General features: G+C 34.7%; 3 protein-coding genes across 11 annotated transcripts; 2 read left to right on the top strand and 1 right to left on the bottom strand.

Annotated features, from left to right (window-relative positions):
* The first annotated feature begins 494 nt into the window (after window positions 1-494).
* LOC110819273 (uncharacterized) lies at window positions 495-5,627 on the top strand. Of its 2 annotated transcripts, XM_022048403.2 has the most exons (8): window positions 495-953; window positions 2,133-2,309; window positions 2,427-2,576; window positions 3,166-3,267; window positions 3,358-3,428; window positions 3,528-3,595; window positions 4,149-4,245; window positions 5,143-5,281. In XM_022048403.2, exons 1-7 carry the CDS (start codon window positions 735-737, stop codon window positions 4,208-4,210), a joined length of 849 nt encoding a protein of 282 aa, XP_021904095.1. In that variant the 5' UTR covers window positions 495-734; the 3' UTR covers window positions 4,211-4,245; window positions 5,143-5,281. The 2 variants fall into 2 exon arrangements, with proteins under 2 accessions (XP_021904095.1, XP_021904094.1); XM_022048402.2 differs by lacking the exon at window positions 4,149-4,245 and having other exon boundaries at window positions 497-953; window positions 5,143-5,627.
* Window positions 5,628-7,060: 1,433 nt separating this feature from the next.
* Window positions 7,061-12,805, top strand: LOC110819274 (uncharacterized). Of its 3 annotated transcripts, XR_015816840.1 has the most exons (8): window positions 7,064-7,549; window positions 8,739-8,915; window positions 9,029-9,178; window positions 9,811-9,912; window positions 9,997-10,067; window positions 10,168-10,235; window positions 10,605-10,709; window positions 12,362-12,501. XR_015816840.1 is itself a non-coding variant. In XM_022048404.2 (7 exons), the coding sequence occupies exons 1-7, from the start codon at window positions 7,331-7,333 to the stop codon at window positions 12,601-12,603; spliced, it is 1,029 nt and encodes a 342-aa protein (XP_021904096.2). In that variant the 5' UTR covers window positions 7,061-7,330; the 3' UTR covers window positions 12,604-12,805. The 3 variants fall into 3 exon arrangements, 2 of the variants coding, with proteins under 2 accessions (XP_021904096.2, XP_088068995.1); XM_022048404.2 differs by lacking the exon at window positions 10,605-10,709 and having other exon boundaries at window positions 7,061-7,549; window positions 12,362-12,805; XM_088212869.1 differs by lacking the exon at window positions 12,362-12,501 and having other exon boundaries at window positions 7,065-7,549; window positions 10,605-12,302.
* Window positions 12,806-13,935: 1,130 nt separating this feature from the next.
* DAR2 (DA1-related protein 2) lies at window positions 13,936-18,520 on the bottom strand. Of its 6 annotated transcripts, none has more exons than XM_088212873.1 (12): window positions 17,966-18,520; window positions 17,423-17,562; window positions 17,159-17,246; window positions 16,730-16,841; window positions 16,187-16,307; window positions 15,932-16,015; window positions 15,504-15,623; window positions 15,186-15,398; window positions 15,037-15,099; window positions 14,815-14,930; window positions 14,571-14,629; window positions 13,936-14,479 (listed from the first exon to the last, which is right to left on the bottom strand). In XM_088212873.1, the coding sequence occupies exons 1-12, from the start codon at window positions 17,988-17,990 to the stop codon at window positions 14,145-14,147; spliced, it is 1,476 nt and encodes a 491-aa protein (XP_088068999.1). In that variant the 5' UTR covers window positions 17,991-18,520; the 3' UTR covers window positions 13,936-14,144. The 6 variants fall into 6 exon arrangements, with proteins under 6 accessions (XP_088068999.1, XP_088068998.1, XP_088068997.1 ...); XM_088212872.1 differs by having other exon boundaries at window positions 17,423-17,580; XM_088212871.1 differs by having other exon boundaries at window positions 17,933-18,520.
* Window positions 18,521-23,798: the final 5,278 nt, after the last annotated feature.

Consider the following 23,798-nt stretch of genomic DNA (forward strand, 5'->3'; position numbering starts at 1 on the left):
GAATTACAAAATACAAGTACTTCTAAATAAACGGAGCTACGGTTCTTTCCATTTAAGCCACGTGGAAGAAATCTAATAATGTAAATCTCTAAAATTCAAAACGACTTCAGAAACGTTAAACACGTTGCCATCTCGCATTAGCCGGTTTCAACTTGAGAAGTATATTCCAAACTGAACACAACCAGATGCTGTCTACTGGCGATTCAGTAAATAATCCTCTACTCCCCGCCACATGTTAACAACACTATGGACTATATCAGAAAACCTTTAATTCGCGGTGGGCTCCACTAAGAAACAAAATCAGGATTGACTTTACTTATTTACCCTACACCCAGCCACAGAAAATTATATAAGTCGGTGAGAGGACAGTCGGTCGCGATAATGACGCAAACGGAAAACCCTAAAGGAGAAAAAAAATAATAATAAAAATATTTACTTCTCCTTTTTCGTACGGAAACCAACGTAAAAACGACGTCGCTTACTCCTTACTTTACAAAACCCGACTCTCGCTCTCTTCTAAGGAGGCGAATGAAGGAAGCGTGAAAGGTAAGCTCTGAAACCCAGGGGAAGACAACAACAACAAGAAGAAGACGGCGACGACTAAGGAGGAGAGGAAGTCCCTGGGCGTTGGGACTCTGTATGCAACCATTGCCCGGACATTCGGAGAAAAATAAAGCAGAAAAGTCAAAGCTTGAGAGACAGCGAGACAGAGAGGAAGAAGAGGATTTCTTGAGATGCATACACAAGCAAGAGTAGGGGTGGTAGTAGAGGGAGGGCAGAGGGGACTGAGCTCTGGCCATGGAGGAGTCTCTGTGGATAACGCAGCGCGTAAGTTGGCACAGCAGCAACAAGGGCAGATCGGGACAGTATCCCAGCTTTTGGCAGGAGGGATCGCCGGTGCTCTAAGCAAAACCTGCACGGCTCCTTTGGCACGTCTTACAATACTTTTCCAGGTTTGATTCTTACAGTATTTTGTTCATGGTAGTAGGGTTTGATTTGCTTCATTAGATAAATTTTTGGTTGATAGCAGATGTTTCGAGTTATTGGAGGTGATATCTGAGGGGATATTTTGCTTTATGGATTTATTTACTGTGATTGTGTTATATAGGTATTGCTCATGTTTTGGGATGAATTGGATTTTGAGTTGCACTTTAGCATGGTGTTTTGTGTTAGTATTTGCTTAACCAGGATGCTAACGTTTTTTAACGTTTGCCTGGTACGTAATTAAGGCCACCTACAGTAGAGGAATATGATGGAATGTGGGTAGAAATTTGTGAAAATCAACGAATTTACTGGCCTTCATCTGTGTGTTTGGGTGACAATAAAGAAAAGGGAGAAGTGAAGCATGGTATTGAGCGAATTAGTTTACAATTTAATCACAGGTGATTGGCAAGCACTATGGAGATATGATATTGAAGTAAATTGCTAATCACAGGGATTCTATATGGAGATAGGAGTTAAGATGGATCATCAGAGAACATTGACGTCTGGGAGTGCTTAGAAGTGATTTTTAATATCAGAAGTTTGCCCTTTTTGGACTTTCAAGGATTGGAAAGGAGTTAATTGAGGTGGGAGCTGGCCCTTGGATCTTAATTTTGTAAGATAAGAGTATAGATGACTTCATTCAATGCTAGTAGTGATTATCTTGCTGGGAAACTTTTAGGTCTGGAGTAACAATATTGGGGTTACTCAGCAATTTCCTAGTTAAGCTTGGTGTTAAGAAATCCAAAACTATAACGGATGAGGACTTGTACCGTTCTCTTTTATTTTTTGGAGTAGATTGTGTAGAAATGATAGAAACATGAAGACATCAAATAGGAAAAATGCTGTCAATGTGGCAGATTAGTGTTCATAAAATTTTGGCAGAAGTCATCATCTTAATGAGCTAGGTTATATTTCATTCTATTAGTGCAATATATGTGGACCACTGCTTGCTGCTATCAAATAAGTCTCATCAAGTATATTTCACTTATTATCCTCTTCTTATCCAGCATGTTTTTTAGGGGAGTGAGGGGAAAAGGTTGTTGGAGTGTCTTAAAAGTCTTGATTTTCAAATTGCTTCCTAATACAATGTTAAATGGTATACAGTCTAAATCTCCATCCACGATACTGAGGTCATCTTATCTCTGTAGGTGCAAGGTATGCATTCTGATACTGCAATTTTGAGAAAGGCATGCATATGGCATGAAGCTTCACGTATCATAAAGGAAGAAGGATTTAGGGCTTTTTGGAAAGGAAATCTGGTTACTATTGCTCACCGTCTACCATATTCATCTGTCAACTTTTATTCTTATGAACGCTACAAAAAGGTGTGTGAAGTATGATGAGATCTGTGTGAATGATACCTTTCTAGAACTTAAAGAAGCTGACTGGCTTCTATCTTTTTATCACTCTTGCCTTAACAAGTTTTGTTTTACATGTTTCAGTTCCTATACATGATTCCCGGAATGGATAGTCATCGGGAAAATATGAGTGCAAACCTTGGCGTACATTTTGTAGCTGGTGGTTTGGCTGGAATAACAGCTGCATCTGCTACATATCCATTGGATCTTGTAAGGACACGCCTTGCAGCTCAGGTATGGTGAAAGTGTTCTTTGTTGACATAGTTGGTGTCTCTGTCTTCTATTATTTAATCATTTTCACTACTTTGTCTCATGTGCATTAATAGACATAATTTGTTTTTGAACTTGGTTAATGTCTTGTCCCAGAGGTATTATCTTGTTTTTTTCTTTGTAGGTACATCTTTGTTCTATTTTTGTTAAATGTTGGCATGCTTCTGAGGTTAAATATGTGCAGAGTGCCTTTCTTTTATCTAATTTTCAGTGTTGATGAAGCCTGTTTTATTCAGAAGTAGTAATGCCTGTGATTAGCGTGAATGCATTGCAACATTAGCTACTGCAGTTTTCAGTGCTCTTGGCTGATATTTACATACTTTTTACCATAAACCTATTGCAAATTCAGATAACTTTTGGAAGCCAGTCTTTCAGGACTTGATGTACTTGTGCCTTCCTTCTTAAAGGCTTTGACTGTGTTGTAGGCTTCACTTTTGTTCCTTTTAGCTTGATTTTCTAAAGCTCCCAAGAACTTTCTGGTGGAGACACCAACCTGGTAGTATTTTTTGTGAATTTAACCCTTTTTTAACACATTTAATTTCATATGTTGCAGACAAATGTAATGTACTATCGGGGTATTGGGCATGCTTTACAAACTATCATCAGAGAAGAGGGTGTTTTGGGCCTTTATAAAGGACTTGGAGCAACACTCTTGGTAAGCTTCTAAATTTGTCACCTACTTAGTTATGTTTTGGGCTTCCCATTTTGATGTGTGGCTGACTGCAGTTTTTTGACATTAATGCAGGGTGTTGGGCCCAACATTGCAATTAGCTTCTCAGTATATGAGACGTTGAGATCTTCTTGGCAATCACATAGGTGATTATTACCGGATTAGAATTCTGCAAAATACAGTGTCAATATGCCATCTTAAAATCACTAGGATCCTAATTTGTAGTGTTTTAATTTTGACACCAGGCCTCATGATTCTACTGTAATGGTCAGCCTGGCTTGTGGGAGTCTTTCAGGCATTGCATCATCAACAGGTGAGTAGTCTTAAAACTTGCTGTATCAGAACCTTCTCATTAACTTTTGTTATTCTTTTTCCTTTTTTAAATGAAGAGTGTCTTTGGTTCACTTTGGGGCCAACTCCATTAAACTGTTAAGTGTTTCCTCTTAATAATCAGTACACTTTTATGACTTCTCCATGAAATAGTAATGGTTCTTGCTGGAGTATTACTGATCGGCAACATTTAGTTAAAAGTCTTTTAATTTGAGCCCTTGAATTTGTTTGATTAGAAACAGCACTGTTAAACAATAAGAAGTTAATCCATGTAGCTTTTTACTATCATTTTGATGCAGAGAAGTAAGATGTGGTGCTGGCTCTGCATTGAGTACCTAGCCAGACAACCCCTTGAGCGAAAGGCCCAGACTAGAGTTGTTTTTTATGCGGCATTTGAGAATTTTAGGAAGTCACAAAAATATTTTTTGGAAAAAGAAAATGCACCTTCGTTTTCCCCATATATATAGATTCATTTATAATTACTTAATGTGGTCATCTGGCATTGCTTCAGTAACTTGTCTCTCCAACATTTGCAGTTGGTTTTTTCATAGGGTGGCAGTACTCTCAGGTGAACCAATATTTTTCTCTCAGCTCTTAAATGTGAGAAATGTCCTCATTGAAGTACTCTTCTAGGTTTGACTCCTTTCCATTTGCTTAATGGAGTGGAGATGTACAAGCATTACTGTTGCATTTGTCGGAAACCATTTCTCAACTTGCATAATATATAGCTGATCGGAACCAATAGTTCTTCATTTACTGAAATTGACATGAGCTAAGAAATGAAGACAAAACATGGTGATAGAATTGCATGCGGTTTGAAGTTCAAACTTGCAACTTCATTAAAGAATAGCAGTTGCTCCTGACTGAGTAGATCTCAAATGAACTTGTCTCTAGGCTCTAAGGTTTGCATATTATTTAAAGAATAGCAGTTGCTCCTGACTGAGTAGATCTCAAATGAACTTGTCTCTAGGCTCTAAGGTTTGCATATTATTTAAAGAATAGCAGTTGCTCCTGACTGAGTAGATCTCAAATGAACTTGTCTCTAGGCTCTAAGGTTTGCATATTATTTGCTACATGCATTATTATAGATTCAGTTTATTTCTCATTGAATTATTAGTTAATTCCTAGTTGTGGTTTTCATCTTAACATGCATAACTAGAACATAATTTTTTGTGTGGATATTATTTCAACCTTATATTGCATTCCTTGATGGTCAAGTTAGGGTTTGAATTTGCATCATAGAAAAAATTAATGGGGGTGGGATAAGTTAAATCACAGGAAGTTACCTTCTATAGGTGATTTTAAGATTGAGATGAGAATTAAAATTAGCAATCGAATAGGAAATGAATTAAATGCAGCATAAATGTAAAAATAAAATCAATTCAAACCTGGAAATTATACATATTAGGAATATTGTATTAACTAAGTAAAGTAATGTGATAGGATTGGGGAATAGATTTCAATTACAAGAAGAGCCCTACAAATTAATAATAACAGATGTTTTGATTGTCTTCTCTGTGTAATGTGCAGCAACATTTCCTCTGGATCTGGTACGGAGACGGAAACAATTGGAAGGGGCAGGTGGCCGAGCACGTGTTTACACAACAGGTCTCCTTGGCATATTTAGGCACATAATCCAGACTGAAGGTTTCCGAGGTTTGTATAGGGGGATTTTGCCTGAATACTACAAAGTGGTGCCTGGTGTGGGTATATGCTTCATGGCCTATGAGACCTTGAAGACGCTACTAGCAGATGTTACGCCTAGATTATAGTTCTCACGAGCACCTTTAGAATTTACTTGCAACTGGACGGATGAGATATTTAAGTTGTAAGATTAGCAAATTAGAGGTCCATAACTTTCTCATGGCAATTAAATTTGTGATTGGTGATACAAGAATTATGCTTTTTTCCATGTATAGATAGGTAACTGAGTCAACATTTTGTACTCACTCGACAAAGTTGTTTATAAAATTCACCACGATATTTAGTTCGTTGGTGATAAATTTTTGAGCTCATATCACCTATTCTTTCAGATCATCACCAATGAAGGGAGGAATTCTGTTTTTATTTTTTTTTTATCTTTTTTTGTTAATTTATTGAACAGAAGATATAATGGGTTCCTATCATGACGTTTGCAGCAGTGTATTATCTTATTTCACCCAAATTCTTGGATTCTTTTTGTCTATAGTTGGAATGTGTTTTTGAGGGTTTGTATGTTGAGTGTGAGAAAAAATGTATGGTGATGTAGTATTATACTGTTATCTTTATGGGATGTGATCATAGTACTGCTCTAAATCTTATCATAGTAATTAAGTGTGTGGGATGAGAGAAATCCTAAGGTAGTCATAACAGCACTGGGCAAGAACAGTATCAAAAAGTAATTTCCAAATTTGATCATACAATTAATAAGCTACTAAACTCTTTTAAAGTTTATGTAATCAAATGTGTTTGAGCTTAGAGGATGATTTTACAATTTCGCAATGTTTTATAAGAGAAACTTATGCTATACGGATTCGATACTTTTATTGAAGTCATATTCCATTTACATAAAGTACAATAATATTGTTAGTGCATAGTGTGAAAAGTTAGCAGGTAATGGTTTAACCACTAAAAATGAATTAAATTCTGCAATAACTCAGTGACAGATATTGCATGAGTCGTCTGGATGCTTATCTTATGATCAAGTGATATTAATATATTATCTTTTAATTATATGGTTTAGTTTAATTATTTAATTATTACCAAAAATATAAAAATTAAACTGTACTAAAATCAAATTATACATAATAAAATATAATTTTTAAAATTCAAAAATAAATAATTGGAGAAGTATAAATAGGTGCTTTTACATTCCAGTTATACTTATTTCCAACTTTTATTATTATTTGATATCATTGATTCGGTAACAACTTATTAGTGATATTAAAGTAGCATTAACGTATAATTAATTAATAATAAAATAAAATAAAAATTATAAGACTTTGGATCCTTCAAAAAATTTGAGAGTAGGTAAGGAAAATGTTAATTGCGTCATTATTTTATATATAAAAAATACAACAGTAAGAAACGGTTACTTCCATAATTCAGCCACGTGGGGCGAATCCAGCCGGACCGTATATTTCACAACTAAATTCTATCTGCTGCCAAAATCCTCCACTTCCTGCCGCACGATAACAACACAAACGACCATCATCATATAGTAGGATCAGAACCCAGAAGCCACGATCGAACGGTGGCCCTCACAGGAAGCAAGTCAGCTGCAGACATTTTTTGGTCAACGCTACACCCAGCCGCAGAGAATACAGAACGGGGTAACCTGACGGTCTGTTTCGATGATGACAAAAACGGATGTTAGGGCAAACCCTAAATTATAAATAATAATAGCAGAATTTTCCTTTCGGGAAACTTTTCCCTTGGCACATGGAAACTAAATTCGAAACGACGTCGGTTTGCTCCTTGCTTGACAAAAATTCACTTTCACTATCGTCGTTGGAGTTAAAAGCAAGAGAGGCCATAAATGAAGGCAGACGTAAGGGTAAATTCTCTGAACCGAAAGGAACAGAATTAGACAACAAAGACGAAGGAGAAGAAGAAGAGGAAATTCTTGGGCTTTGGGAAATTTTGTGCAACCATACGCTTGCACATTTGTAGAAAAAGAAAGCAAAAAGGACAAAACTTAAGACAGAGACACACAGAGAGGAGAAGAAGATTGTTTGAGATGCAAACAGAAGCAAGAATGGGTGTCGTGGTAGAAGGAGGACAGAGGGGACTGAACTCCGGCCATGGAGGAGTCTCTGTGGATAACGCAGCGCGTAAGTTGGCGCAGCAGCAACAAGGGCAGATCGGGACAGTACCCCAGCTTTTGGCAGGAGGGGTTGCCGGTGCTCTAAGCAAGACCTGCACGGCTCCTTTGGCTCGTCTTACAATACTTTTTCAGGTTTGATTCTAACCGTGTTTTGTGTTTGATAGCGGGGTTTGATTCGCTTGATTGGGTAATTGTACTGTAGACAGCGGATGTTTCAGGTCATTGTTGGTGATATCACGAGTGAAATTTTGCTGGAGGAAAAAAGATCAGGTTTTTTGGGGATTTATTTGTTGGTATAGTGTGAGACATGGGTGTTTTGGAATGACTGGATTTTGAGTTGCAGTTGAGCATGGTGTTTTGTGTAAGCCTTTGTTTTGACAGGATACTTGTGTTTTTAACGTTTACCTGGTAGGTTATTAGGGCCGCCTACAGTAGAGGAATATGAGGAATGTGGGTAGAAATTCGTGAAAATCAATGAACTTTCGGACCTTGATCTTTGTGTACATGGATAAAAACGAAGAAAAGGGAGAAGTGTAGCATGGTATTGAGCCACATATTTTGATATTTAGTCTCAAGTGATTGGCAAGCACTTAGAGAGATGATATCGAAGGAAATTGGTAATACAGGGAGTTTTCTATATGGAGTTTGGAAGGAGTAAAGATGGATTATTGGAAATGTCCATGTCTTGGTCATTGGAATTGATTTTTTATATCAGAAAGTTTGCTTCTCTTGAACTTTCATGGATTAGAAAGAGTGAATTGAGGTTGTACCCTTTCAGTTTTATAGGCAAAGTAGGGGTGGATGATTTAAGGAGAGTAGTGAGTATCTTGCTGAGAATCTTTTAGGTCTGAAGTGACAGTATTGGTGGTACTCGCAGTGTCCCTTGCTAAGCTTGTTATACTGTACAGAAGTTTTGGAAACATAAGTGCAAGTAGGAAAATAGTTGCTGAAATGGCAGATTAGTGACCATAAAATTTTGTTAGAAGTTATCATTTTAAAGAGCTAGCTTATATCTCATTCTGTTCGTGCAATATATTTGGTGCTTCTGTGCTGCAGTATACAAGTCTTATCGAAATCATAGCTAGAGTAGCTCACTGGTTGTTCTCTCCACTGCTTGCTGCATTATAGAAGTCTTATGGAAATCTTATCTACAGGAGTTCACTGGTTGTTCTCTGGTTTTTCAGCATATTTGTTTTTGGTAGGGGGGGGAGGGGGGGTTTCTTTTGATTGAATAGAAAGTCTTCGCTACAATTTGCTGCTTAGTAAAACCTTGAAAGGATACAGACTGAACCACCATGCTAATCACATCTAATCTCTGTAGGTGCAAGGTATGCATTCTAATACTGCAATTTTGAGAAAGGCCAGCATATGGCATGAGGCTTCACGTGTCATAAGGGAAGAAGGATTTAGGGCTTTCTGGAAAGGAAATCTGGTTACAATTGCTCACCGGCTACCATATTCATCTGTCAACTTCTATTCATATGAATGCTACAAAAAGGTATGTAAAGTTTAATGAGATCTTTTTGAATAATACTTCTAAAAATTTAAGCAGTTGACTGGCTTACATCTTTATCATTCTTGTCTTGATGAGTTTCATTTTACATGTTTTAGTTCCTACATATGATCCTGGGACTGGATATTCATAGGGAAAATATGAGTGCAGACCTGGGCGTACATTTTGTAGCTGGTGGGTTGGCTGGAATAACAGCTGCATCTGCTACATATCCATTGGATCTTGTAAGGACACGCCTTGCAGCTCAGGTATGATCAACATATTCTTTGGTCACATGGTTGGTATCTGTACTCTTACATTTCATCACTTTCACCTTTTTTTTACTCTCATGTGCATTAGTTGGCCCAGCTTTTTGTTTGAAACTTAGCAAATGTCTTGTTCCAGAGATATAATATTATTTTTTTCTTTGCAGCTTGATCTTTTTTCATTTTTGTTGAATATTGACCTACTTCTGACTTCAAGTATATACAGAGGGCTGTTCTTTTGTCTAATTTTCAATATTAATAAGAAGCGTTTTGTTCAGAGGTAGCAGTATTTGTGATTAGCATGCAAGTATTGCAATAATAACTGCTCTTGGCTGATATTTGTACTATTTACCGTGGATATATGACAAATTTTGAGCTAACTTTCAGAAGTGAGTTTTTCAGCATTTTATGTAGTAGCGCTTGATCCATTCCTTCTCACCCAAAGGCTGTGACTATGTTATAGGCATTTATTTGATTCTTAGTAGCTTGATTCTCTTTGACTTCTGGGAGCTTCAAAAAGTATATAATTATGAAATTCTTGTTGGAGCTGAATAGCTGGTAGTTCTATTTGTGAATTTTGCTGTTCTCTTTCTTAAAAAAAAAACAATTAATGCATTTAATTTCATATTTTGCAGACAAATGTCATGTACTATCGTGGTATTGGACATGCTTTACAAACTATCATCAGAGAGGAGGGTGTTTTGGGTCTTTATAAGGGACTTGGAGCAACACTTTTAGTATGCTTGTTAATTAGTTATCCGGATAGTTATCCTTTGTGCTTCACATTTTGATGTGTGACTAAAGTTCTGATGTTAATTCAGGGTGTTGGGCCCAGCATTGCGATTAGCTTTTCAGTGTATGAGAGCTTGAGATCTTTTTGGAAATCACAGAGGTGATCACCCCTACATTATGATTCTTAAAATTTATAGTATCAACATTCCGTCTTAAAATCACAAAGGTTCTAATTTCTCATGCTGTAATTTTGACATCAGGCCTCAGGATTCTACTATAATGGTCAGTCTGGCTTGTGGCAGTCTTTCAGGCATTGCATCATCAACAGGTGAGTAGTCTTAATACTTAATGCATCAGAACTTTCTCGTCAATTTTAGTTGTACTTTTTCTTTATGACAATAACAAATGCCTTTTCTTCACGGTCGGGGCCAACTCTAATAAACCGTTGCAGTGTATTGTCCCACGAGCAATCAGAATTTACCTTAAAAGATTTCCCCTTCTGGTATAATGTTGTGACTCCTCCATGAAGTAGTAATGGCTCTTGATGGATAATTTTCTAGTTTAATAAATTAATTGAATATTGATCAGCAATATTTAATTAAAAATCTTGGAGTACTTGCATTTATTTGATTGGAAACATCACTATTTAACAATAAGAAGTTAATCCATGTAGCTGTTTACTATGGTTTTGATGCAGAGAAGCAGGGTGTGGTGCTGGCTCTGCATTAAGTACCTAATCAGACAACCCCTTGAGCCAAAGGCCCAGACTGGAGTTGTTTTTTAGTGGCATTTGAGAATTTTTGTAAGGAAGTCACAAAAATATTTTTTTGGAAAAGAAAAGGTTCCTCTTTCTTCATATTTATACATTGATATAATATGATCGTCCAACATTGCTTCAGTAACTTGTCTCTCGAAGCATTGCAGTTGGTTTCATCATAAGGGTGGCAGTACTCTCAGGTGAACCAATATTTTTCTCTCAGTTATCAAATGGGAGAGGTGTCCTCATTGAAGTGTGCATCTAAATTTGACTCCTTTCCATTTGCTTAATGGAGTGGAGATGGACAAGCATTGCTGCTGCATTTGTCGGAAAACCATTTTTCACTTGCATAATATATAGCTGATCAGAACCAATTCTACTTCTCCATTTACTGACAAATGAAAATAGAACATGGTGATACAGCTGCATACATTTGAAGGCCAAACTGGCAACTTCCTTTAAAACAAAAGCAGTTACCCTGACGAGGTAGAAGTGTCACCATATTAAATGAAGTTACCTGTAAGCTTTAGCATAACCTGATGCATATCCATTTTTTGAGATAACCTGATGCATATCCATGTATGCATAACCTGATGCATATCCATAATGCATATTATTTTCAATTTTCTGTACAATAATAATCTCCTTCTCATGCATGCATACTTCTTGGCATTTAAGGATTTGAGCTCGTAAGTGTTCTCCCATCTTCATAATTGCACATATTTGCTATAGGAATTATTATGGAAGCTGCTCATGACTTCAAGTACTCTTTATGAGCAGGAATTATTTTGCATTCATATCATATGCTTGAGATTACTGCTTTTCAACCATATCTTTCTCTGATATCATGTTTATTTTTAGCATATGTTATTTTGTTGAAGGACTTGCTTTCGTTTACAATGTAGTTATTTCTAAGCCTAGTTCCTTATTAGTAAGAAGTCACTTTTCATGGTAGCTATATTATCTAAATGCTGTTTGTACTGTAAACCTGAATTATTGGGAGCATAGGTTGGTGGGCAGCTTGTAACATGATATGATACTAGATTTCTCTAAGCAGAACTTTTTCTAATGACTACTTTTCAGAGTGAATTAGAAAGATCTTTTTTCATAATTCCCATTCTGGCTACTTATTTTAATAAATATTCTCAATGGTCAAGATGTGAGAGAAATTCATTGCTTTAATAGTCCGTCTTGTTTAATTCTTATCTTTCTTTTAAAAAGAATAATCATTAAAGTGTTCGCAAAATATATAGCACTAGATAGTCAAGTAGGAACTAGAAATCTATGGCTAAAGAATTTGATTGCATTTTGGTTCATTTCCTGTGTAATTCTTAGTTATTTCCTGATACAAAGTTCATACAAATCTTAATGATTAGAACATTATTGATGTGTTTTAGCTGTCCAACACCTACATTGAATTCCTAGAGTATTTCTTTTAAGGCCAATACAAGGATTAGGACAGAAACAAACCAAATGCAGCCTACAAAGAATGAAATTGATTTAAAAATAAAAGTCATGTTCAAATTTTACTTGTTGAGATTGTTCTAGTAATTAAGTAAAGGAATAGGTAGGATTTTAATACAAATTAATGACCTGGCCTTAGTGATCCATGGAAAAAAATTCAATTACAAGAGGACTGCCTCACACAACAATAATGCACAGCTGTTTTCATTATTTCTTTTCTGTCAAATGTGCAGCAACATTTCCCCTGGATCTGATAAGGAGACGGAAACAATTGGAAGGGGCAGGTGGTCGAGCCCATGTTTACACAACAGGGCTTCTTGGCATATTTAGGCATGTAATCCAGACTGAAGGTTTCCGGGGTTTGTACAGGGGGATCCTGCCTGAATACTACAAAGTGGTGCCTGGTGTTGGTATATGTTTCATGTCTTATGAGACTCTGAAGATGCTTTTAGCAGATGTTACTCCTAGATTATAGTTCTCACCCGTACCTTCAGCATTTGTTTGCAACTGAAGTGATGAGAATTTTGAATTGTAAGACTAGCATGTTAGAGGTTAAATTTGTGATTTACTGATGTGAGAATTATGTTCTTTTTTCGTATATAGATAGGGACCAAAATCACATTTTGTATTCACTCATCCAAGTTGTCTATAAAATTCATCGTGACATTTAGTTCGTAGGTGATTCCTTTCAAGTTCATCTCATGTTCTTTTATTTTTTCTTTTTTGTAACTGAATTCAGCTTTCTTTCTAATTGACATGGATGAAGGAAATAATTCTGTTTCTTTTCCATTTCTTAAAGGCAATCCGTTGAGTAAGTTATCATGGGTTCCTTTTGCAGTATCTTGCAGTACTGTATAACCTTAGGCGCCTATTTTTTGGATTTTGTTCGCCTGAGTTAATGTGTTCCCTTTTTGTACTTGAGCTATTCTCCGCTTGGCAATCTTGGCTTTTCGCTTTTCCTGTTGGTTTGAGGGTGAGAAGAAAACTTTTTGGTGATTTAATGCTATACCCAATTGCTTTTCTTATGAGTGATTATATTAGTATTAATGCATTAGATTTTATCAAAATTTTGCAGTTAAAACATTTTTACACGAGAAAAACTAGAATTATCTCTTTAAAAAAAAAATTATTGGGCTATTTTCTTTTTAAAAAAAAAATTATAAAAATATCTGATTTAGTATGATCATACGAAGTAAAATTTTTTTAAATTTTGTATTACACATTTTAAGAAAGTTTTTTGTAATGCAAGAGCCATCATACCAATATTATATGTACTGTTACATTAAAATTTGATAATTAAATGTGTTCATATGAATATTAATAGTATGGGTGAGTTCGAATAAAATCTTTTTGCATCCATTCAAAATAATAATAACATTAAGCTATTGTGATCTAAATCTAATCTTACCTGCACTAATAAAGTGATAAATGAAAATTTTCATGCTAAGATTTTGTGTTAATTTGGATTTTTTCAAAAATGTGTCTGGGTGAAAGAACACAATTGAAGTGCTTGGTGAAAGTGGTATTAGCATGAGTGATTTGTAAGAAGTTGTCTGTTTCATCTGTCTTACAAAACAAAAAATTCTGATCCACAATGTATTTACAATGGAATTGTGCTCTGACAGTTACGCAGATTTGATAATTGTATACTTTTATCAAAGCCAGATTCCAATTTCCATTCACACACGACAAGAGGGATAAAGATTTGAAGGTGTGTTAAGTACAAAGAGAACATCCTTGATTCTTGAACTTGTGTCATGGTAGTGCAAAAAGAATCAAACAAGAAACAATCACTAACAAGAAACAATTCTAAAATATGATAATAGTATTATTCGTTAATGAAGAGTCATTTTCAACATGTATCTTATAGGACCCCAAGAAAAGTCAAGGGCAAAAGTACTCATCCAAGATAATACGAGTTGGTTAATCAATCCTTCAGAGGAGTTTTAGAAAAATTATCTCCAGTGACCATGAAGAGAAGAAAGAAAGTAAAAGTCATGCAGGCAACTGTTAGAATTACAAAGGGAAATTTCCAGTCAGACGAATGTGGTCCAGAGTTCGGCGTAAACCATACTTGTTGACAGCAGCATTTGCAGCCCTGAATCCTTCTCCATAAGCCGGGGAAGCATCATGTAAGATTTGATGCATGAAGAATTCACCCAGCTTTTTCTCAACATCGGTTTTTCCACCTTTCTTAGAAGAGAATGAATATGATGATGAAGTTGATGATGATGATGCTGCAGAAGTAGATGGCATGTTTCTGGATCCTGGCAGGACTTCTGCTTCCAGCCACATGTATGAAAGTACTTGACAGATGCCTTCCTCAACCTCAGGATTAAGATTTCTGTAGCCTGCATGATCAACAACAAAAAATTAACTAGAAATAACTTTTCATCTTAAAGACGGATTCGAGGCAAGCATTGATCTGAGCATCAAACCTACCTTTAAGACGTAACCAACCATGCATCAATTCATGGGCAAGAATTGCTCCTGTTAGTAATCTGGGTCCAGAACAGGTTGCCAGCCAACAAGAATTAGTGGAAGAAAGAGTATTCATAAGTTCCATTCTCATCCCTTATAGTATCCTACCATTTTCAGACAACTAAAAAATTTGCTGGAAAACAATCCTACTCTCCTGTGATTCCCTAGCACAGGCCAGTATTTAGATATTGAGATTGAACAATACCTTGGAAGACCATAAAGAACAAGAATGGCTGTGACTTCACACTTCCTAGTAAGCTTTTGAGGCTGAGTTCTCATTCCTATAAGTCGATGACCTCCAATCCTTGGCCTCTTTTGTACCTGGATGCAACGAATAGCACACACAGATCAGAGTCTCTAGTAAACCTTTTGTCAGCTTTTTCCCAAAACATTCCAAGTTTTGGACAAGTACAGTTGTGTCTCATACACTTGTGACCGTTTGCTCTTCAGAAAGACATAAGCCCCTTGTCTCAGGCATGTGATGGTAGCCCTGAAAAGAACTCAAAACAGAAAAATAAGATCAATTTCACGAGCTCACAAGCTTAAAAAACCGCAGAAAATACTATATGTTCTTACATTTTTCTCTCCAAAGATAGCTTCATTAAGAGCTTGTCTTGCAACAAGAAGCATGGGAATTTGTTGATCCAGTTTCATGTTCATTCCTTCATAGAAGTCCCTTATGGCATGGTAAAGGGGCTGGCAGTCGCCAGTGTCCATAATAGCATATTCCATGCACTCTAAACACAAACTTCTTCCGTCTTCTAAGGAGTAGTATCTTGTATTCCAAGACTTCACAAAGGACATTGAGAAAAAAGAGCAAAAAACAGTACATTTCATGGCCAGTAAGTACATATTAATGCAAGAGATATTGCTTTAGCCCACATCAATATATACCTCCAGTCGCTCACAACTGCAGCAGCGAGCAGTGTTATCAAGCTCATGTGCTGGACAATATTTTTGGGACCAATAGGGATGGCATCTATACTCAATCAGACCAGCTTCATTTGTAGGGATCTGAAAAGTTGTGGTAGTAAAAGTTACGAACTTTACACCTTATAATCTGTATAGATAGTAACTCAAGCTCAAGAGAGAAGTTCAATAAAAGTGAAAATAGCAGATGGCAACTATCTGAATCCTGCCTACTCTCTAATACCAAACTGTATACATGCAGCAGCTTCCCTAAATCTATTCCTAACAGGCAAGCCTCAAGAATCACTAGTGCTCTAACACAAACAGTACAACGAGTATGCCAACACAGAAAAGGTAGAGAAAACAATGCTTAAAAAAAAAAAAAAAAAAAAAAAACCAAAGTATTCTCTTACAAATTGGTGGCAAACTTCACATTTTGGATGAGTCAACTCTTTGAAACAGGACTTGTGATATGGATCTTTCCCTGCCAGAGAAAACTAGAATTAACAGAAAAAAGAAACTAGTCAAGATCTAGATGAAGAAAAATGCTAAATACTATTTGACACTTGCTCATAAAACATAAATTTGATGGTACAAATAGACTTTGCTATATATTCCCATCACTTGGGAAATATTAAAGGCATGTAACAAACAGAGGAAAAGACTACCTCATTCTCAGTGATAGGGTGACCGCAAGAATGACAGCGAAAGCATTCAGGGTGAAAAAATGTTCCCATACATCCCAAGTAATTGCTATATCCAATTTCGCGATGACATCCACCACATACTCTGCCAGTTCCAGGCATATAAATAACCATACATGAGCAACGAAACAAATGCTCAGTCATAGGATTATATAGCCAACCAAAGGTACGGTCATTGCTAATCAGGGACAATTCAAGTGGGCTGTCATCCATAAAAAAATACTGAGCTATGTTCAACCATTTTAACTTTTGATACAGTTGGTTGTAATTAGTTACTTCAAACAGTATCTAGAGTAAGAATTCTAATTTTTCAAGTTGGCTTGTTGCTCCATTTCCCTACTAAATTTCAGCATAATTTTGGGTGGGTTTGTACTTGTTTTTGAGCTTGATCCTTTAGAATAATTGATTACAATCAGATATTTCACACAGCAAACTCATTTGACCTTTAAGGCAGAACTCTAGCTAATGGTGGACTGACTAGAAAACTCTATAATAGACAAAATTAACCTGTATCCTCTTGGATAATAATGTGTTGGTGCATAAGGAGGATATGATGAATTCAAGCTATCCTGAAGTGCCCTCGGAAGATTTTGGTCATTGTTTGATTGCCATCCATATCCTGCAAATGAAGCAGTAAACTAATAGTAGTGGCAACACGTACATTGCATCAACTAAGCTGACCGGCACCCGAGGATAAACATTTGCTTATGCTACAAGTTACCTTCAATCTTTTTGTTTAAAACAACTGGAGAGTGAAGAAGCCCAGTGATTGTTTTAAAACATTAAGCATGAAGCATTAGAAACAATGAGAAATTAAATTTTTTAACTGGTAAATGCTGAATATCAGTTTGATAAAAATTTGAATTCACTAACAATTTTTATACCAAATCAACCATGTATCCATTGATTATAAAAGATAATTTCTCCAAAATATACCATTTGGTCTCTTCATATCTTCAGTTAAAGAAAGGGCAATGGCACGATCCAATTCCTCCTTCTCCCGGTCAGCTCTAGACCTATCATCCTGCTCAAATTGAAAACACGTGAAATCACCACGCTTGCTTCTATCACTCCAAGTATGAATTACCGTACCTCCCAAAGGAAAAACAGAGTATAGTTACCGAGTATTGCCATTCCCTGTACTCCATTTTATTTTTCCAGAAAGAAAAACAGAGTAGAGAATAAAAAAAGTATAGTTACCAAGGACCGAGAAGGTGCCCGCCAAACCATATTTTCGTCGCCAAGAAACTGAGGATGATGACGACCACCGCCACCATTGCTCCGATTAGAACCGCCCTTAAAAAGCTTACTGAGCCATTTCATAAACCTCGATTTCCTCTCTGAAGAAACAAAATCCCCTGCTTACCATAAGAAATTTCAATCGACAACGAAGCATAACCACACACATGAACAACAAAAACCAGGAAAAAAAAGATTGAAATTAGAGGTAAAGGGGGAAAAACCCCCATATCTAAAGACATCCTTGCAAAAAACATTGAAAACAGATACCCAGAAGAATAGTACAGACCCATCTCTAAATTCTACCTATAGTACCCAGTAAAATTCATTGATAATCATGAATTATATCTGTACAATGCATAATGGCTACATACAGCATAGCCGAGTGGTAGATTTCTACATATATTGAATTGCAGCACAAGAAGAACTACATAGGAAAAATAAAAAAGTAAAAATTTAAACGGCCCATACCATAAATACAAGGATTGGAGATATGAGTGACACCTGGAGGAGGATGAGGAGGAGCCATAGAATACAGCTTTTTCCCAGATTATCAAAGCAATCTTCACCAAGAAAAACGAAAACGACGGCGCGCAGAGAGAGAGAGAGAGAGGAGAGGAGAGAGGGGAGGGGAAAGCGAAGAACAAGGCGATATGCATCGTTAAAAGAGGATGAAAAGTGTGGGTGGTGGGGAGAAGGGGAATCTGGAGGAGAGAAAGGGAGGGAAGGGAAAGAGAGATTCTTGGCTTGAGAAAGGAAGGAAACAGAAAGTTGAAATCAATTGCCAAACAGATCGTTTTGCTTCGCTCGGCTTCTCGGTGGTGGGAATCTGCTGAGGCGGACTGCACGTTAAAGTAACGGTGTGGACGTGCTCAGAATCAAATGACGAAAAGCCTTTTTCTTTCTTCTTCTTCCTCCCACTTTTTTTCATCTTTTTCTCTTTTAACTTCTTCTTTGTTTATTTAATTCATGAGAGAAAGAGATCTGTAAGTACAGCAATGGCGTCTGTTTAGCTTTCTCTGTGCTTGGGTTTCTGGTGTTTGAGTTTGAGTTTTCGAATTGGAGCTTTTGCCCGGTAAAAATGGCGCGGAAGATACAGAAATAATCAAAATTATGAAATATTAAGATCTCAAAATAGATAAAATAAATAATTTTTAAACAATTTTTCATCTGAACTTTAAAAAAATAAAAATAAAACTACATATTGTCATTAGCCCACGTGGCTTCACATTAGAAATTTTAAGTGATTAAGTTTAAGCAGCAAATAATTCTCTTTAAATACATAAATAAATAGAGCAATGATCAAACATATCTGTTTAGTTGTTAATTAAAATTAATTAAGATGTAATTAAAATTAAAAAAGTAGAAGAATACTCAGTTAATAGTAAGGTATGTGTTGTATATAAAGAGAACCCACCATTTTGCTTTAATTATTCGTTCATTAAGCTAATCTATCTAAAGCATCTGCAATTTAAATTTAATTGTGATAATTAATGATATAAACTAAATCACAGCTCAAAAAGAATCCAATTAACCCAGTACTTGTACAGAGCCAAACAAGAGCCGACAGCTTTCCATTACCCGCTCGACAATAAGCTGCTTTTGGCAGCCTTGGAAAAAAACATTTACAGTTTGCTAAAGAAAATCTCATGTGCGATTAAGTAGAAAGAACAATTAATTAATTTATTAAATCATAAAAGCTTTTTTAGTAAAAGAATAGAAGTCCCATGTTTTAATTTCTCTGTAAACTGTTTAACTAGTAAACTAATTAGGAAATTAAAATTTTATAAATGAATAAACCTTATAAACTCATAAAAGTTACAATAAATTAAATCTGTTTAAGTTTCAATATCAAATTTTATTTTTAGAATAGATTCTCGTCTAATTATCTTTGGATCTATAAAAAAATAACAAAAACGGTAAAAGGAGTGAGTGGCAAAACAAAAGCTCTCTAGAGTTTTCAAGAATAAAAGATTTTATTTTTTTTTCTTGATGTTTCTTAATTTCTATATGCGAAATATTTATATTTAAAATTTTTTTAAATAATTTAATATTCCTAAACTAAAATTATACAATATCATTTTCTAAATATACACACACATATATTTAAATTCCTCTTTAATTGAGCTTATCCTCTTCAAAAAAGATTTTCATATGGGTTTTCTTCCTTTAACCTGAATGATATATATATTTACGTTGTTCTTTAGGTTGGATCACATACATTTACATTCTTCTCTAGGTTGGATGACATTTGCTTTGTTTTGGGCTTTCCTCTTCAAGTTGTTGTGCTCCAATTTCCTCTTCAAGTTGCTAACTTTGGGTTTTTCCTTAGGAATTTCTCAACATGGGTTTTTCACATTTTAACTTCCCTCTCTGGTGCAAGATAGAGAGTAAATGTTTTCTACTCCTATCTTGGCAATATGCACAAGCAATAGTCTATTTCTAGGTGGAAGTTAAAATGTGAAAAACCCATGTTGACTTCCCCCTTTTGTGCAAGATAGAGAGTAAATGTTTTCTACTCCTATCTTGACAATATGCACAAGCAATAGTCTATTTCTAGGTGGTTTAGTAAAAATACTTACTATATGAAATTCACTTATCACATATTTTATTAAAATACTTATGTTTTATATTTTTTCTCACACTTAATGATAATCTATTTTTATATATTTAGTTCTCACATGGAAAACTGCATTGTAATATAACAAATTCCTTATGATCAATTTGAAAGTTGTTTAAGAGATATTTTATCCAAGTTAACTTACAATAGGTGTTTGTCATAATTTTGTATTTTGTATCAACCGAGGACCAAGAGACTATGTTGCTTGATTTTCAATTGATAGTAATACTCTAAGGAACATGCAATACCCTATCACTTATCTCCATGTGTCCTGACATACTCCTCAATCACTATTGCAAAAAGCATTAAGCTACAAATTAGTCTTATAAAGATAAAATAATCCATGACCTAGAACCTTCTTGAAGTATCTCAAGACTTTATTTGCAGCCTTTATGTGCTCATTTATTGGTTGTTTCATGTGTTGACTTAAGAGTTGTATTAAGTATGATAGGTCGGGCTAGTGATAGTCAAATACAGGAGTCATCATTCTTATAAATTTGATTTATATTAACTATTAGGAAACATGATCTTATGCATTTTGGCTAAGAGGCATACATAATAAAGTCCCATTCTTTATTCTTTATAGTACTTGGAAAAAAATTATATACCAGGCAATGAATTATATTATATTCTATAATGCCAAATGTCAAATTTATTTTTTATATTCAAAGTGGAATGTATTGTTGCCAACATGCTTTTACAATTCATCCTTGTATTGTTATCTAACTCTAACTAACATAAGTCATTTTTTATTCTACCTATTCCAATTGTCTTTGAAGTTAAAAAGTCCTCTATGATGCTAGATTATGATAAAAATATGAGGCGACAATTCATATCTTTAGCTAATTTCTTGCTAAAATCAAGTTAAAATTAAAACAAGACACATATAATGCATTATATAGTGTTAATGCATCGCTAATCTTTATTGTTTCAGTGTGTGAGACTTTCATTATACTTCCATTGGGCAAAGCAAGAATGAGTTCTATTTACAACTCTAGTAAATAAAGAAAATGAATACACAACATAATTTAGTACCCTTGTGTCTAAAATCCAAGAATATTCATTACATCTATTTGTCTCCATAGAATGAGCAGAAAGACAAGTATACATATCAGGAAATCTGATTGGATTTGTTTCTGATGTTTGTGATGAAGAGGGATGTCTTATCATTGACTGTGTTGTAAGTATTGTTCTCGAGTAATTGAAGTCAATTTCTACCCATCTTCTAATTCACTTAAACCCGTTGAGGAAGCTTGGTTTGACACAAGAGGATTTTCCTTTACCATGATTCTTGTGCCCTTTACGATATTCATATAACTTGTAATAATTATCCATAGTGAGCTTTATCATCTTACAACATAAGCAAACTTGTTAGCTTGGATTAGCTTTATAATATTTCTCTAATAAGTACCTAGTGGTTTTATAATGGGTATAATAGTATTTTTTTTTAAGAGAATTAGTTTCTTTTGTACTTTTATTTGTGTTCCTAACATTAAAAATTAAGGTCTTTTCCATTATAGAGTATAAAAAAATCTCTATTCGCTTTTATTCTTGCTAAACTGTTGAATAAACTTTATTTAAAGTAGCAAAATATTTTGTAAATAAAACTTGAGTTTTAATTGTTTTGTATGACTCGTTTAGTCCGATCAAGAACTCAATCTCGCTGTTGGTAATTAATTAGGGTTCTAGTGCTCTATATGTACAATTTGGGATGAACTCATAATTCATTAGCTCATTAAAGATCACCTTTAGTCTTGAAAATGTGTTCACCAAATCTTGATTCTACATAAAGATATCAATGATTTGTTTTACCTTATATATCATTAAGACATTGTTGTGCATGCTTTTATTTCAACTCAACCCAAAGCTAGCAAACAGTATTAATATAAAGTGTTCCACACGTAATGTCGAGTGTTAGTGTGTTATGTGTACAAGTAATCATGATGTTATTACATTGTAGCCAGTGATCCACAAGCAGATTGTTGAGATCTATTAACATTTTCAGAGTCTCATCTATAAACTTCACTTTATTTTTTATTCTCAAAGCTCTTTTTATAGATCTAGCCCAATAATAATAGTTTGTTGCATCTAGAGTTTCTATTACAAATAGTGGATTTGAGCCATCACTATTGCCTATATAATATGGATAATTAGGGTTTGTGGGATTGAGAATATTACAGCTTATTAGAGTAATTTTTTGGCGAAGGGTTGAACCGCTCATCTAAGTCAAGATTTATTTGTCAGTCTATTCTAATACTCTGTCAAATTTTATTTATGGAAGAGATTTTTATGTAGCCATTGATGTATCTGTAAAATAATACAAAAAAGTGGAAAAAAATCCAATAAAGATGGCAACAAGAGCGAGTAGCGGCAGAAATGCTTGGTTGAAGTTTTCAGGAATTGAAGATTTCAATTTTTTCTCAATGTTTCTCAATATGTACAAGCTAGATATTTATACATAGGGTTTTATTAAATACTCTAACATTCCTTCACCATAATTACACGATATTATTTTGCAAATACACACACACATATATTTATATTCCTCTTTAACGAACTTCTCCTCTTTAAAAAATATCTTCATATGGAATTTCTTCTTTAGGCTAGAGTAGATCACATATATTTACATTTTTCTTTAGGCTATATCACATATATTTACATTTTTTTTTTAGGTTGGATCACACTTGCTTTTTGTTCGGGGTTTCCTCTCTAGCTTGTTGTGTCCCAATTTTCTTTTCAAGTTAGTGACTTCAGGCTTTTCCACGTGGGCTTCTCAACATTGGTTTTTTATGTTCTTATAATAAATTTATTTTATTTTCGTGCGAACATAATATTTCATGATATTTAAATTTTCTTATTTGTAGTACATACGTATGTTACAAGAAACAATTCAACTTAATTTTTTTAATTAAAATAATTAATTAAAGATCTATATATTTCTTAAAATGTCTAAGTAATAAGTTAAGTAATGAATTAAAAAATAGATTATTTTAATTTAATCAAAGTATAATAAACATAGAAAAATAAATAAATAAGTAAAAGTAAGTTTTATGTACTTATTTGTAAGATGTTTAACCCATAAGCCAATTAGGGAATTTAAGTGCTTTTTTTTTAGAAAAAAAAGAAAAGAAAAGAAAAAGGAGCCTTGCATATGATAAGATAATAGATAATAGATGAGAAGAATCAAATAAGTACTTTTGTACAGGGCAAAAGAGTAGGAGTTCCAACAACAACAGCTTTCTATACCCAATTTGACAAGTGCTTTTGATTTGGCATTCAGCAGCCTTTGCAGCACTTTAAACACTAAAAGAATAATCATATCCCTCCCCACCCCAATCTTTTTCAAAGAAACAAATCAAAACACTCACAATTTTGATATTAGCATGATCAAAATATGAATTATATATACATAAGTATTTTCTATATGTATTATGTCAACTAACATCTATTATCATGAAAATTATTAATTTGACATATTTATTTCACGTCATACTTATACAGTGATAACTCTATGTGTGTATATATATGTATGTATATATATATATAGCTTTACCAATTTAAGTTGCCGAGATGTGTGAACTGGGTGATGAAAAAGGAGAGCCACCAGACACATCGTTTTACCCCATCTAGATCTTGAGTGATTCGAACATGTTTCAATAATGAATATATATATTCTCCAAATCCATTTTCTTAAAAAATAAATAGAGAGAAAATAAG

The sequence above is a fragment of the Carica papaya genome, chromosome 2, assembly GCF_054855325.1.
Source record: "Carica papaya isolate Zhongbai chromosome 2, ASM5485532v1, whole genome shotgun sequence".
Classification (NCBI taxonomy): Eukaryota; Viridiplantae; Streptophyta; class Magnoliopsida; order Brassicales; family Caricaceae; genus Carica; species Carica papaya.

Bases quoted from the DNA above. Each gene is read 5' to 3' on its own strand.
- LOC110819273 (XM_022048402.2), top strand. From the start codon at position 735: ATGCATACACAAGCAAGAGTAGGGGTGGTAGTAGAGGGAGGGCAGAGG. The intron at 3,429-3,527 runs GTGATTATTACC...TTTTGACACCAG, and splicing joins TCTTCTTGGCAATCACATAG to GCCTCATGATTCTACTGTAA. The intron at 3,596-5,142 runs GTGAGTAGTCTT...TGTAATGTGCAG, and splicing joins AGGCATTGCATCATCAACAG to CAACATTTCCTCTGGATCTG.
- LOC110819274 (XM_022048404.2), top strand. From the start codon at position 7,331: ATGCAAACAGAAGCAAGAATGGGTGTCGTGGTAGAAGGAGGACAGAGG. The intron at 7,550-8,738 runs GTTTGATTCTAA...TAATCTCTGTAG, and splicing joins GTCTTACAATACTTTTTCAG to GTGCAAGGTATGCATTCTAA. The intron at 10,236-12,361 runs GTGAGTAGTCTT...TCAAATGTGCAG, and splicing joins AGGCATTGCATCATCAACAG to CAACATTTCCCCTGGATCTG.
- DAR2 (XM_088212870.1), bottom strand. From the start codon at position 17,990: ATGGCTCCTCCTCATCCTCCTCCAGGTGTCACTCATATCTCCAATCCT. The intron at 16,842-17,158 runs GTATATTTTGGA...CTTCATTTGCAG, and splicing joins AGATATGAAGAGACCAAATG to GATATGGATGGCAATCAAAC. The intron at 15,100-15,185 runs GTAAGAACATAT...AGTTCTTTTCAG, and splicing joins CTATCTTTGGAGAGAAAAAT to GGCTACCATCACATGCCTGA.